The 12,435-nt window shown below is 44.9% G+C and overlaps 2 protein-coding genes across 2 annotated transcripts; one reads left to right on the forward strand and one right to left on the reverse strand.

Annotated features, from left to right (window-relative positions):
- The first annotated feature begins 3,405 nt into the window (after positions 1-3,405).
- On the forward strand, positions 3,406-8,772 carry LOC120429755 (septin-interacting protein 1). The gene is given in 3 exon segments (XM_039594803.2): positions 3,406-3,681; positions 3,683-4,631; positions 7,365-8,772. Coding segments are annotated over 3 exon segments (2,478 nt in total). The 5' UTR covers positions 3,406-3,510; the 3' UTR covers positions 8,723-8,772.
- A 1,035-nt stretch (positions 8,773-9,807) lies between these two features.
- LOC120429748 (uncharacterized) lies at positions 9,808-12,129 on the reverse strand. The gene is made up of 2 exons (XM_039594797.2): positions 10,241-12,129; positions 9,808-10,176 (listed from the first exon to the last, which is right to left on the reverse strand). Exons 1-2 carry the CDS (start codon positions 11,724-11,726, stop codon positions 10,091-10,093), a joined length of 1,572 nt encoding a protein of 523 aa, XP_039450731.1. The 5' UTR covers positions 11,727-12,129; the 3' UTR covers positions 9,808-10,090.
- Between the last annotated feature and the right edge of the window lie 306 nt (positions 12,130-12,435).

Here is a 12,435-nt window from a genome sequence, read left to right on the forward strand (position 1 = left end):
GATTTCTAGAGTTTTTTTAAAAGATCCAATGAACATATGACCACAGACAAACAGACGGGACACTCGAGTGCCGAACCATCGTCCTCCAAAAACGGTTATTTCAAATTCAATTTTGTTTCGGCATCCACTCACCCGGCGCTGATGGCGCTGCTGTCGTGACAGCTCGCCCGTCTTTTCTCAGTGTGTGTGATGCGTGTTTTTTTTTGTTTTTAAGTTGAGCGTGAGCACGTGTGAGGCAGCAAATGAAAACAAAAAAAACAGCCTTCCACCTCGAGTGCCTCCAGTTCAACCCGCCGGAAGGTCGCTTCATCTGTGGAGAGTTCGAATCCGGCCGAATGCACCTGAACGACGAGAGCCAGCGGTCCCGGACGTAGTGTTCCGGCGGAAACACTAGCAAACGGACATTGACGGGCACTTCTTCGACACGCACGACTTTGGGTGTATCAATCGGAGGCGAATCTACCTCACGAGGGCGACTCGGATAGCGTGACGGACCGGAAGCGGTCGGACATGATGGAGTAGTACAACGAGGCAGAACGAGTGCCAGAACCGTGCCGAAAACCTGAAGTGGCACACTCTTGCTTTTACCCCACTATTAACCAGATAGGCCTGCTCCACTGCCTGCCGAAGTCGAGGCTGCTGCTGAGGCGCCCGCTACTGCGGAGAAAGCCGGATCCTGTGGTGGAGTCATCTCCTTCGGAGCAACCTGCTTATCCTTCGTGGACTGCTGCTGGTCGTCCTTTTGGCATTTTGACGATGTTGCGTCGATCGTGAGCGCAGCTCTTCGCAAAATTTTTCGTCTCATTCGGCCCTCTTGATTTTGTTGGCTGGCAACTTAATTGCGCCGTGGACACGTTCCCCGCAGATGTTTCCAAACGTCCATCGTGGGGATCAATTCCGTTAGTTTTGAATTGGATTTTCCTATTCCGGCGGCCATTACTGGTGTTTTCGTGAGCGGAATATCTGGTGTCAGGTGTAATGGTTCATGTTTTCGGTGCAGGAGGAAACTTAGACGGAACATGCAAGCAACGGGGAGGACCAGTGGTGTGGTCTCTGTCATTGTGTTTGTCTTGCATCGCTGCAGGTGCTGTCGCATGATTTGCCTCATGAGGTTCTGCCATTGGAAAGTGAACCGACCGTGGAACCGACCCACCGTCATTTTCGGCCGTCGGTCTTGATTCATTTATTTTGATTTTGTTACTGATCAGCAACAACAAAATTATTTCGAAACAGCTGTTAATGTTTACAATCGTTAAGGCTTGATTGTCTCACGCATACACTGACATGACACATGACAGTAATGGGTTTGTACTGGTGTGTTTGGGCTGCGCTTCGGCATAAGCTCACTAGGCAGCGCTGGCGTCGCCGTGATTTGGTGGTTTGATGAAGGACGATGGATTTCAAAAATAATATGTATGGCGAGTCACGTCTGTTTGTCTGTGATATGACCGAGCCACGTAGCCTAGTGGTAACGCTCCCGCCTAGTAAGCGGTAGATCGGGGTTCAAATCCCGGCTCGGACCAACACAACTGGTGATTCGATTGCTTAGTTAAGGGAAGGTAGTGTATCGTCACAAACTGGACCTAATCACGACACCTTAGGGAGGCGACCTATGGAATGTTAACATTAACCTTAACATGTTAACATTAAGTTGAGATTGAAATTGCCACTGAATCCGCTTTGTAAATGCCTGCCCCGATACTCTTCAAGGGTGTTCCCCTCAGGAACTGGGAAAGATTTACTTTACTTTTTTATGAACATATAAAAGACGATAGTTTATAGGACCTTTAAAAAAAACTCTAGATTTGAAAGTTAGAAAATAATGCACAGACGAAGACTATAGGAGATATTAGAATATGACAAACAAACTCGCAAACAAACTCAAAAGCAGTTTGCCTCGAGGTTTGCCTACTTTGTTTGTTTGGCTGCATTTGTTTGTAGAAACGTCAACCTGCATACATTTGGCTTGGAGTTCGAGTTTGTCGCAACAAGTTTGCTAGTTTGGTAACATTTAAACAGTAATCATCTCGACATCGATCTGGACAGTAGCGTCCGATTGCAAGCCTTGAGAATAAAACCTTACCCCTAAAACTAAATAAGTTTTTAGCCGTATCAATGAAGTGATCATTCCTTGATTTTCTTTTAGTTAGTCAATCCTTTTAATTTATTAAATCTTTGACTTCTCTCCCTGAAACAAATATTTTATCAGAAGTTTGAGGGTGTCTTTGTACAGAGCTCCTAGAAGCTCTTTCTAGTCCTTGTTAATTTCTTTGATTTTCTCCTTTTTACTAAATCTTCTCAATTTATCTTCGCTCGCTTAATCTGATCTTTTCCAGAATTTCTAAGGTTTGAAGCGGCAAGCCAGAGAGGGTGGAGAATATCAAGAATTTGCTTCCTCTCCTTTGTTCTGCTGTGCTTATTTGCAATATATTTTATGAAAAAATAAAATAATTTTTCCTTATTAGGGCAAATCTCGAAGTGCAAAATTTTGATACATATGCCGAAAATTTGCCTAAAATTTCAATTATGGATTTTATTTTTTGCTTAGAATTCTTGAGAAGCCATACAAGTTTATAGAATTTTGTGAAACAAAAATCTAAAATTATATTTTGGGGTTTTTTTCAATTAATTAAGAAATTCGTTAATAAAAAATTTAAAATCTACAAATTTGAAAATACAAAAAATCAATTCGAAAAAAAAAACACCCAATACAACAAATTAATATTTTTGTATGTCAAAAATTAAAAAAAAACCTGCATAACAAAAATTAAATGATTCAAAAATTTAAAAATGTATGAAATCAAAATTTAACGATTTAAAACAGTTCAAATACAATACTTCTCGATTATCTGAAGTTCTTGCAAAAATTTCACTCTGGACAATCGAAAAACGAAATTTCATTTATTTTTCAAAAAAATTCTGACCTGAAATACGATTCCAGAAATGCTTCAAAGTTATCTGATTTTTTGTAATCTAAGATGGTGGTGAAAATGGCGGCATTTGACATTTAAGAATTCAAATAAAGAGCGAGTTTTTCACCAGTGAGTTTTTAAAGGGTGTAGGATGAAAATAAATGTTTTTTTTTATAAATGTTTCTATTGTAAAATTGGCTCAGAAACACCCCTTCAGGTGCTTTTTGAATTAAGATATTTAATTCAATTCCTAAGCTACAGACGTTTTATCAATTTTTTAAACCTCTAATTTTGGTATCCCGATTTGCCCTACCTTCTTACAAAAAAAAAAAAAAATACCCGACTTGAATGGCCACCCTGTATTTTTCGACATTTTCAAATCATATTCCATTACCGGAAACATTTCACGTTGAATTCACCATTCCTGAAACGTTTCATGAAATATTTCCAACTGCTCGAATCGCTTGACAGTTCACTTCTGTTTCTCGCTCAAAACAAAAACAAAAATCATTCGTTCAATCGTTTTCCGCGAGCATCATCCGTCGTCGTCGTCGCGAATCGTTCCGCAGTTTTCACCGGTTCCCAACCACCTTCAACCATGGCCGCCGAGGAGTACGAGCGGTTCGAGATCACGGACCACGATCTGGAGAGCGAGTTCAACCCGAACCGGCGCAGTCGGCGACCTACGAAGAATCAGCAAATTTACGGCATCTGGGCGGACGACGATTCCGAGAATGAGCTGGAGGAAGGTTCCAGGCGGGGTGGTGGGCCGCAGCGGTGGTAAGAAGACGAAGGACTACTCGGCGCCGATTGGGTTTGTGGCCGGCGGGATTCAGCAAGCTGGGAAGAAAAAGGAGGAAAAGAAGGAGAAGAGTGAGGACGAGGAGGAGGACGATGAGCGGCCACGGTTTGGGGCGGCGGCGAGGAAGGTCAGCGGGACCAGTTCCGAGTCGGATCAGGAGGAGGTTCGGGATATTCGGTCGATGGCTGGGTTTAGAAAGGCTGGAGGAGGATTTCAGCAGAAGGGTGGCCCGTCTGGGAGGGGAGTTGGCGGTTGGGAGCAGCATACGAGGGGAATCGGTGCCAAGCTGCTGCTCCAGATGGGTTACCAGCCGGGAAAGGGTTTGGGAAAGGACCTGCAAGGTATATCGGCCCCGATTGAGGCTCATCTGAGGAAGGGACGAGGAGCGATTGGCGCTTACGGACCGGAGAAGAAGACGGTCGTGATGGATCAGAAGGCGCCGAAAGAAGCAATTGGGAGCAAGAAGGAGGACCTTAAGGAGTTGACCGAAAGTGGCCAGCAGTGGCGCAAGGACAAGCACAAGGGACGGTACTTTTACAAGAGCGTCGAAGATGTCATCGAGAAGGGCAAACGATCGTACAACTTGTTTGATAAAAACTCCAAAATGAGTCAAGTTAAGGTGATCGACATGACCGGGCCGGAGAGTCGCGTCCTGAGCGGATATCACGCCCTCGGACAGGCCAAGGTCGCGGACGAAGATCTGTACGATGGAAAACCGACGAAGGAAACGAGCAATTTTGCACTGCCCGAGTTGATGCACAATTTGAACTTGATTGTGGACTATTGCGAGCAGGACATCATTGCGATCGACAAGCAGAAGACGACGGCGAAAGATCGCGAGGAGCAGCTGGAGATTGAGAAGGAGAACTTGATCAAAATCACGCAGCTTGAGGAGGACTACATTGCGACGCTGGAAGGTAAGTTTGATTGTCTTACTTAATTGTTTTATAGAATTGACAATTCCACTGCCGAAAAGAACGGGAGTACGACAAAAGGGTACTTGCTAAGGTTCCGTACACAATACAATATAAAGAGTGCTAACAACCCTGGAGTAGGTATGGGTGATAGGCGGAATGTGGGGAAGGGAATTGGGACATTGAGTTGGTTGGTAAGCTATAATAACCTTTAGGAATCGAATTCACTAATAAATTTGGAACTTGGCGCAGCCTCGCTCGAAGATGGTTGGAGCCGTATACGCTCAGCCATCGGTAGTGCAGCGGAAGCTACACTGGGTAGTGCGATCCGAGTCAGCCGAAACGATTGGTACGACGACGAGTGCCAACAGATTACCGCCGAGAAGAAAGCAGCATACGACAAGAAGCTGCACAAGGCGACGAGAGGGAACGTGGAACGGTATCGGCAGGTCGCGGTTTTCAAGCTCAAGAAGCGCCAGCAGGAAGACCGGGATTGCGCGGAAATGGAGCAGCTATTCAGAGCTAACAAAATGCGGAAGTTTTACGAGAAGGTGAACCGGTCCCGCAAAGACTTCGTGTCGCAAGCCGACGTGTGCAGGGACAACGAGGAAAACTTAATTGTGAACAAAAACGAGGTGTTGGACAGGTGGAAGCAGTACTTCAACGAGCACCTCAACGGCGCTGAAGCGAACGGAGACGGCGTTGGAGTCACCCTTGGAGCGCCAGCAGCTGATGAACAGTTCCCGTCGCCTGGTCTAGGGACGGTGAAGAGGGAGATCAGGAATCTGAAGAACAACAGAGCTGCCGGCAGGGATCGGTTACCCGGTGAGCTCCTTAAATATGGAGGAGAGAAACCGTCGAGGGCGCTTCACTGAGTGATTTCCAAGATCTGGGAGGAGGAGAAGCTACCGGAGCAATAGATGGATGGTGTCGTGTGCCCCATCTACAAAAAGGGCGATAAGCTGGACTGCTGCAATTACCGTGGCATCACGCTTGTCAACGCGGTCTACAAAATCCTCTCCCAGATCCTCTGCCGTCAGCTTTCAGCAGGGAGGTTCGTGGGGCCTTACCAAGCGGGCTTCACTGGAGCGCTTCATCGATTTCAAGGCGGCCTATGATACAGTCGACTGGGGCAGCTATGGCAGATAATGCACGAGAACGGATTTCCGAATAAACTGACTCGGCTGATCAAGGCTACCTTGGATGGTGTGATGTGTCACGTGCGTGTTTCCAATGATTATGAAGTCCTACCAGCTGCTTGCTTTTGCCGATGACATCGACATGCTGGCAAGAAACCTGGAGACGGTAAAGGATGTCTACACCCGACTGAAGGTACAAGCGAGGCGTGCAGGAGTTGAATGATGAATTATGCATGAATACGACAAGGACAAAGTACATGAGAGAAAGAGGTTCGAAGTATTTCGGCTTTCTTGATTTCTTGGTTTCTTGATGAACCGACCATCGCCACCCAGGCGAAGATCGGGAGGTTCAGGTGGGGTGGTCATGTCGCCCGAATGGACGAGAGCCAGCCTGTCAGACTGCTATTTGACCACGCTGGACCAGCTGGCGGAACAGGCAGAAGAGCAAGGGAGCCGCGAGCACGTTGGGGAGATCAAGTGAATGGTGATATTCGGAAGATCTGTAACCTGGGAAATTGGAGAGAAGCAGTACAAGATCGAGAAAGATGGAAGCGCCTTTTTGCTACAGCACGCGCTCAGCTGATTAATATGATTTGTAATAAATTTTTGAAATTGCGCTGATAAACAGATTTTCTAAAATGTACACACCAAATATTATTCGCTGAAATTAAAAAAAATCATGTTTTATTAAATTTTCATCAACTGAAATTTCAGTAAACGATTCAGTAATTTATAATTTATTGTATTCTTTATTGTTATAGTTTATTGTTATTTGTCACTTTGACAGATGATATACTGAAATTTCAGTAAAATGGTTTTCATAACAATTGAGTTTTCAGTAAAAGAAATGTCGAATTATGTTGCTGAAAATTCAGTAATTTTCTTGTATCAGTCAGTGTCTTGTGTCGGTAATAACAGAATTTATGCCATTTCAATAACAAACACTGTTAAAATTACAGAAAATGTTATCGAATCTTCTTATAAAATCCATTTATGCATAAGGGTTTAAAAACAGTTTATGTTATCATAACAAAAATTGTTATTGGTCTGATATTGGTTGAGAGCCAAAACAACTTTGGAATAACATTTTTTGTTATGGAAGAATACCTCCAACTGTTATTGGGATGATCGGATTAGTTGTTAAAATAACAAAAAATAATAACAAAGATTTGTTCGAAGAATAAATAAAAATGTTTTTTAGTTTGTTAATACAATAACAATCCAATAACAAAAAAAATCATAACGACGAATAACAAATCTTGTTATAAACAACATTAAATGTTTTTGGCCTAATATTTTCAAATATAAAAAAAAAATTCCAAGTTATTTCCGTATGCTCGGGTTATAACTTTTGATAGGGTTATCAGATTTTCAATCTTTTGGGCTCGTTGGGAAGGTCTTTCAAATACCAGTCTAAAAATATATAACATGACGGGTTTTCTCACAAAAACCAGTCTTTTTTCAATCTTCCGGACTTCAGTCTATATCGTTTTTTAGCATAATCAGCAAATTTTGTTTTGAGGAGCATCTCAGACCTTAAAGGTAACCATTAACGCTATAATTCCCGTTTCAATCCCATTTTTCTTCTCCCTTTCAGGTGCCCTCGAGCTCGTGCAAGCCCTCGTCGAACCCGAGGACGGGTTCGTCTCGCTGGAGGAGTGCGAACGCATCTTTGTCCGCATCCAGTCCGAGTTCGCGGCCGAGTACAAAGAGTTTGGCCTTGCCGATCTCGCCCCGGGTGTCGTTGCTCCGATGATCGCGGCCCGGCTCAAAGAGTGGAATCCCTTCGTCGATCCGACGCGCCATCTGGAGTTGTTTAAGCGCTGGCGCACGATCCTCGGTTCGTCTTCCGACTCGGAAAAGCGTAATTTGCTCGATCCGTACTCGGCTCTGGTTTGGTCCGGGGTCATTCCGAGTGTGCGGACTGTGGCGACCACGTGGGATCCGCGCATTCATCAGCCCATGATTGCGCTGTTGGACGCGTGGGCGCCACTGTTGCCGGCGTGGATTTTGGATAACGTCCTGGAGCAGATCATCATGAGCAAGCTGACGGCGGCCGTGACCGAGTGGGATCCGCTGACCGATCACATCCCGATTCACATCTGGATTCAGCCGTGGGCGGGAATTTTGGGGTCGAAAATGGAGGAGTCCATTTATCCGACGATTCGGGAGAAGTTGAGTAAGGCGCTGAAGGCGTGGAATCCGGAGGATCGGTCGGCACGGGCGATGATTACGCCGTGGAAGGGCGTAATGGCGGAGGAGGATCTGCAGGTGTTTCTCACGAAGAACATTATTCCGAAGCTGGAGCTGAGGCTGACGGAGCTGGTGATCAATCCGCTGCAGCAGGACTTGGAAATCTTCAACCAGGTCTGGGAGTGGCACGAACTCATCTCCACCATCCAGATGGCTTCCATCCTGGACAAGTACTTCTTCCCCAAGTGGATCCAAACGCTTGTCTTGTGGTTGAACCAGTCACCCAACTTTGATCAGGTCACCCGCTGGTACCAGGGTTGGAAGTCCCAGCTAACCGACGACATTGTCCGCCAGACCAACATCAAGGAAAACTTCCGCAAAGCCCTGGATCTGATGCAGCGTTCGATCGGCATCACCACCGGAAGCTCCTCCAGCAGCAGCAGCTCAGCGCTTCCGGAACCAATGGACACGATCCCGCCGCCACCGGTGCCACCCTCAATGTCCGCCTCCAAGCCGGTGATGCTGGATTTGGACACGGCGCCGTCGCTAGAGTTCAAGGAGCTGGTGTCGCAAAAGTGTGCCGAGCGGGGAATCATTTTTGCACCGATGCCGGGACGGCGCGAGATGGGCAAGCAGGTCTACCGAGTTGGGAAGCTGTTCTGCTACATCGATCGGTCAGTTTGTATTGTGAGCTTCGATGGAGGCGTCTCGTGGACGCCGGTGTCGCTGCCGGCACTGATTGAGCGGGCTATCAATGGGTAGGGTGGCATGACGAATTGACTAATTTGAGCAAATAAAAGTATTGGACGCAAGTTGTGTAGTTTGATTTTTATAAAAAGAAAACATTGCCGTGTTATTATTATTAAACAACAATCAAAACCCCAACATTGACACCCGGGTCCACTATAGGAAAACGGGGTCCATAACAGGCAAAAAAAACTTTAATTTGAAATGGCAAATAACTGATGAAACAAATAGTAAAAATTGTTCAAAAGACTTCAGATTTCATTGTTTTGTACAAAGGGTTATGAAAAAGTGCTTTAAATATTGACAATTTGTGAAAAATGTGCTTTGGCTCTACTAGGGGGTCCACTAATGGTTAAAATACCCTATCTTTCTTGTTTCATTTTTAGTATTTAAATTTGACACAATCTCCAGCGACAAAAACGACACGTTTTGTCTGATAGGTCATTTTAATTATTAATTCGTTGTTTTATTGGTTCAATTAAATCAATCGCAGCTGGATTAGAAATTCGAAATGTTTTCAATAAATAAAACATGATTTATTAATTGGTATGAAACCAAAAAGGGTACAAATTTCGCTATTTCTCACTCCGTTGCAACGTCACAGAGTGATCGATGTCGCAAATGAAAAAAAAAAAGACTTAAAAATAGTTTTACACAGTCACTACTTGTAGAAAATTCAATTTCCAATCCGAATCTGTAATAATATTTAAGTTTGGGACAGGTTTTGATATCATACGAGACATATTTCGAAAAAAAAGTTTTCGAGACATATTTCGTGACGTTGCAACGCCGGAATGTGTCATTTGCATTTATCTTGGCTAGTTTATGTTTGTTTGTGATAGTATTTGGCTTACTCTACCACCTCCTATTATTACCTTTTGCCTTATTAGTTGTTTCATGTTTTTACAGTCACTTTTTCAATTTTTTGCTTGTTTTTCACATTTTCAACTATAGAACGATAGCATTATCAATTAAATTGTAATAAAAATGCTTAGGGGCATAGTCTGGTACACTAAAAAAAATACTGCATACCGTCAGTGGGGGTGACTATGGGTCAAAAAACGATACACCTCTCTTCTTCTTAATAACAAAAATGTTTTATTTGGTAGTCAATTAAAACAAGTTTGATTAACTTAACAAACTAACGTTTATTGACACGACTGTACTGCTCGGCACTCGGATACAGAATGAATGAAAAGTGAGAAAGAAAGAGAAAGCGCGCGTGAATGAATGACGTTTGTAGGGAGTGTCCATAAACTACGAAACTATGGCATGGTAATAAATAACGTAATACAACATCTTCCCTGTTTTATCAAAAAGAAAACTAAATAGAACTGTGCTTGAGAATGAGGTTAATGTGTAACTAAAAATAAAGAACTAAAACTAAACCACAAAATGCTGGATGTTTCTGAAGACCACTGGAGCTTGTTCGGATGATGTGTGACTGCTAGAGGCAAAAAGCTTGATGACTGGTATCGAGATTTGGTGGGTTACCTTGGGCGTGTTGGGTTCATTACGTGGATCCGGACTCACCAAGTCTCGAAAACTTCGTGTAGCGGCCAAGACCACAGCTAGCACCATTCGTGGTTCGCCGTGCGCGGACTGGATCATCCGTCTGCGGCTGCCGCGGGCCGCCTGTCGTACGATCACAGCGCGTTCTTGTTGGTTGACGATCTTGCCCGGCAACGCTACCTACACACTGAGCTTCAATGCGGCAGATGCTGCGCTTGGTAGAAACCGGCATGTTGACGCGAGTCATTTTGCCGAACTCCAAGAAGCCCAAAGTGCGACACACGTGCGCAGATAGCAACGGACCTTGCTCAACATCGACCACTTGTAGGACCAGGTTGTACTTACGGCCGTATTGCCGACAACGGATAGTCGTCTGACCGATCACAGGAATCTCGCCGCCACCAAAGCCATGAAGGCGGTACTTCGACGGTTGAAGATCACTGTGGGCTCTTCCGGTCATCCGCTGTAACCAACTGTGTCCCACGAGGCTGGCGTTTGCCCCTGTATCCAATTCGCACTGAACTGACTGCCACTTTCCAGCGATGCACATGTCCAGATTAGCTTCAACATGCCCACCACTTCCATCGGAAACTTTTCCGATTGTTGCACTTTCGCTGCTCGTCGACTCCGTCTCCGCCAAGTCACCGTCGGTACTGCTATCCACAAGCACTTTCTGCACACGAGACTTCCGCTTTAGCTTCTTCCGACGCTCTGCCTTGCACACTGCTTCGAAATGGTTCTTTCCGCCACAACGATAGCACCGCTTGCCGAACGCTGGACAACTGCCTTTCGTGAAGTCATGCATTTCGCCACAAAACTTGCAGTTTTTTGCATGCTTCTTCACTTTGTTCACGCTTGCACTTCGTTGCTCGGAAATCGGGTGCTGCTCGGCAATTTCCTCCGCGCGGCAAAAATCAACTGCTTGTGCCTCCGTCAGATTCTGCATCGTCAACAGCTTCGTGCGCAGCTTCAACCATTTGATCGACGTGACGAGCTTGTACTTCAGCAAATCTTCTTCCAGGACTCCAAACTTACACATCTTCGCTTGCGACTTCAATCGACACAAGTAGTCATCGATTCTTTCCTCCGTCCCCTGAGACAGCGAGAAGAAATCAAACCAATCGATGAACTTGTTCCGCTCACGTACAACCTTCCGCTTGATCGCCGCCAATGCCAGCTTCGGGTCCTTCTTCTCCACGGCGGTCAGTTCGAAGTTGAAATACTTCTTTAAAGCCTCCGTTCCAACCACCGACAGCAGGATGCTGGTTTTCTGCTCGTTTTGAGCCTCTGGCCACTTGTCCATCCCAACCGCACTGGCGTAATACTTCCAACTTTCTTCGAAAAAATCGAAGTTTCTCTCCATGTCTCCATCCAGTTCCAGCGGGGGCGGAAGAGGAACCGATGCCACTGCCGCCGGTCTTTCCACAGGCGCAGCCGGCGCCTTCTTCAACGATCCAATCATCTCCTGGAACTTTCCCATAAACTCGGCAAACTGCTTCGAATCCATTTTGTGGGAAAACACTTCACCTCGACACGACGTTAAAGAAAAATATGGCGCTGGACAGGATCAAACAAGTTCGCTCTTCACTGCGCAACTGCTTCGCGATCACTTCCGCTGATGATTTTCTTCGTCGCTCGATCGAACTTTTCCTCGCCGAACACTTTCCGCGATTTCAAATGACGCCGGAAATCACCTTCAGTCCACGAGTGCTTCTGACACCATGTTTTATTTGGTAGTCAATTAAAACAAGTTTGATTAACTTAACAAACTAACGTTTATTGACACGACTGTACTGCTCGGCACTCGGATACAGAATGAATGAAAAGTGAGAAAGAAAGAGAAAGCGCGCGTGAATGAATGACGTTTGTAGGGAGTGTCCATAAACTACGAAACTATGGCATGGTAATAAATAACGTAATACAACAAAAAACAATTTAAATAACATGGAAAATCTTTCAACGTAGATTTGTTCTTAGATAGTTTACTAACATTTTCCCAAAATATGGTGGATTTTGATGAACACTACCTTAAATGCCAATTGTTTGAAAATTGACCCAATCTCACCCCTTAGAGGGGGTGTCATTGGGTCAAATGAAACTTAAATGATTCTCAAATACAACGATATGGTAAAAACAAGTCATGCAACAGTGTTTCTTGTTCGAGGGAATCGTATTGACACGCTACAATGTTTGAAGTGGAGATTTTCAAACATTTG

This window comes from Culex pipiens, unplaced genomic scaffold (genome assembly GCF_016801865.2).
Source record: "Culex pipiens pallens isolate TS unplaced genomic scaffold, TS_CPP_V2 Cpp_Un0017, whole genome shotgun sequence".
Classification (NCBI taxonomy): Eukaryota; Metazoa; Arthropoda; class Insecta; order Diptera; family Culicidae; genus Culex; species Culex pipiens.

Coding starts and splice junctions, on each gene's coding strand:
- LOC120429748 (XM_039594797.2), bottom strand. CDS start 11,726: ATGGATTCGAAGCAGTTTGCCGAGTTTATGGGAAAGTTCCAGGAGATG. Junction 10,177..10,240: donor CACGAAGTTTTCGAGACTTG/GTGAGTCCGGAT, acceptor TCTCGATACCAG/TCATCAAGCTTTTTGCCTCT.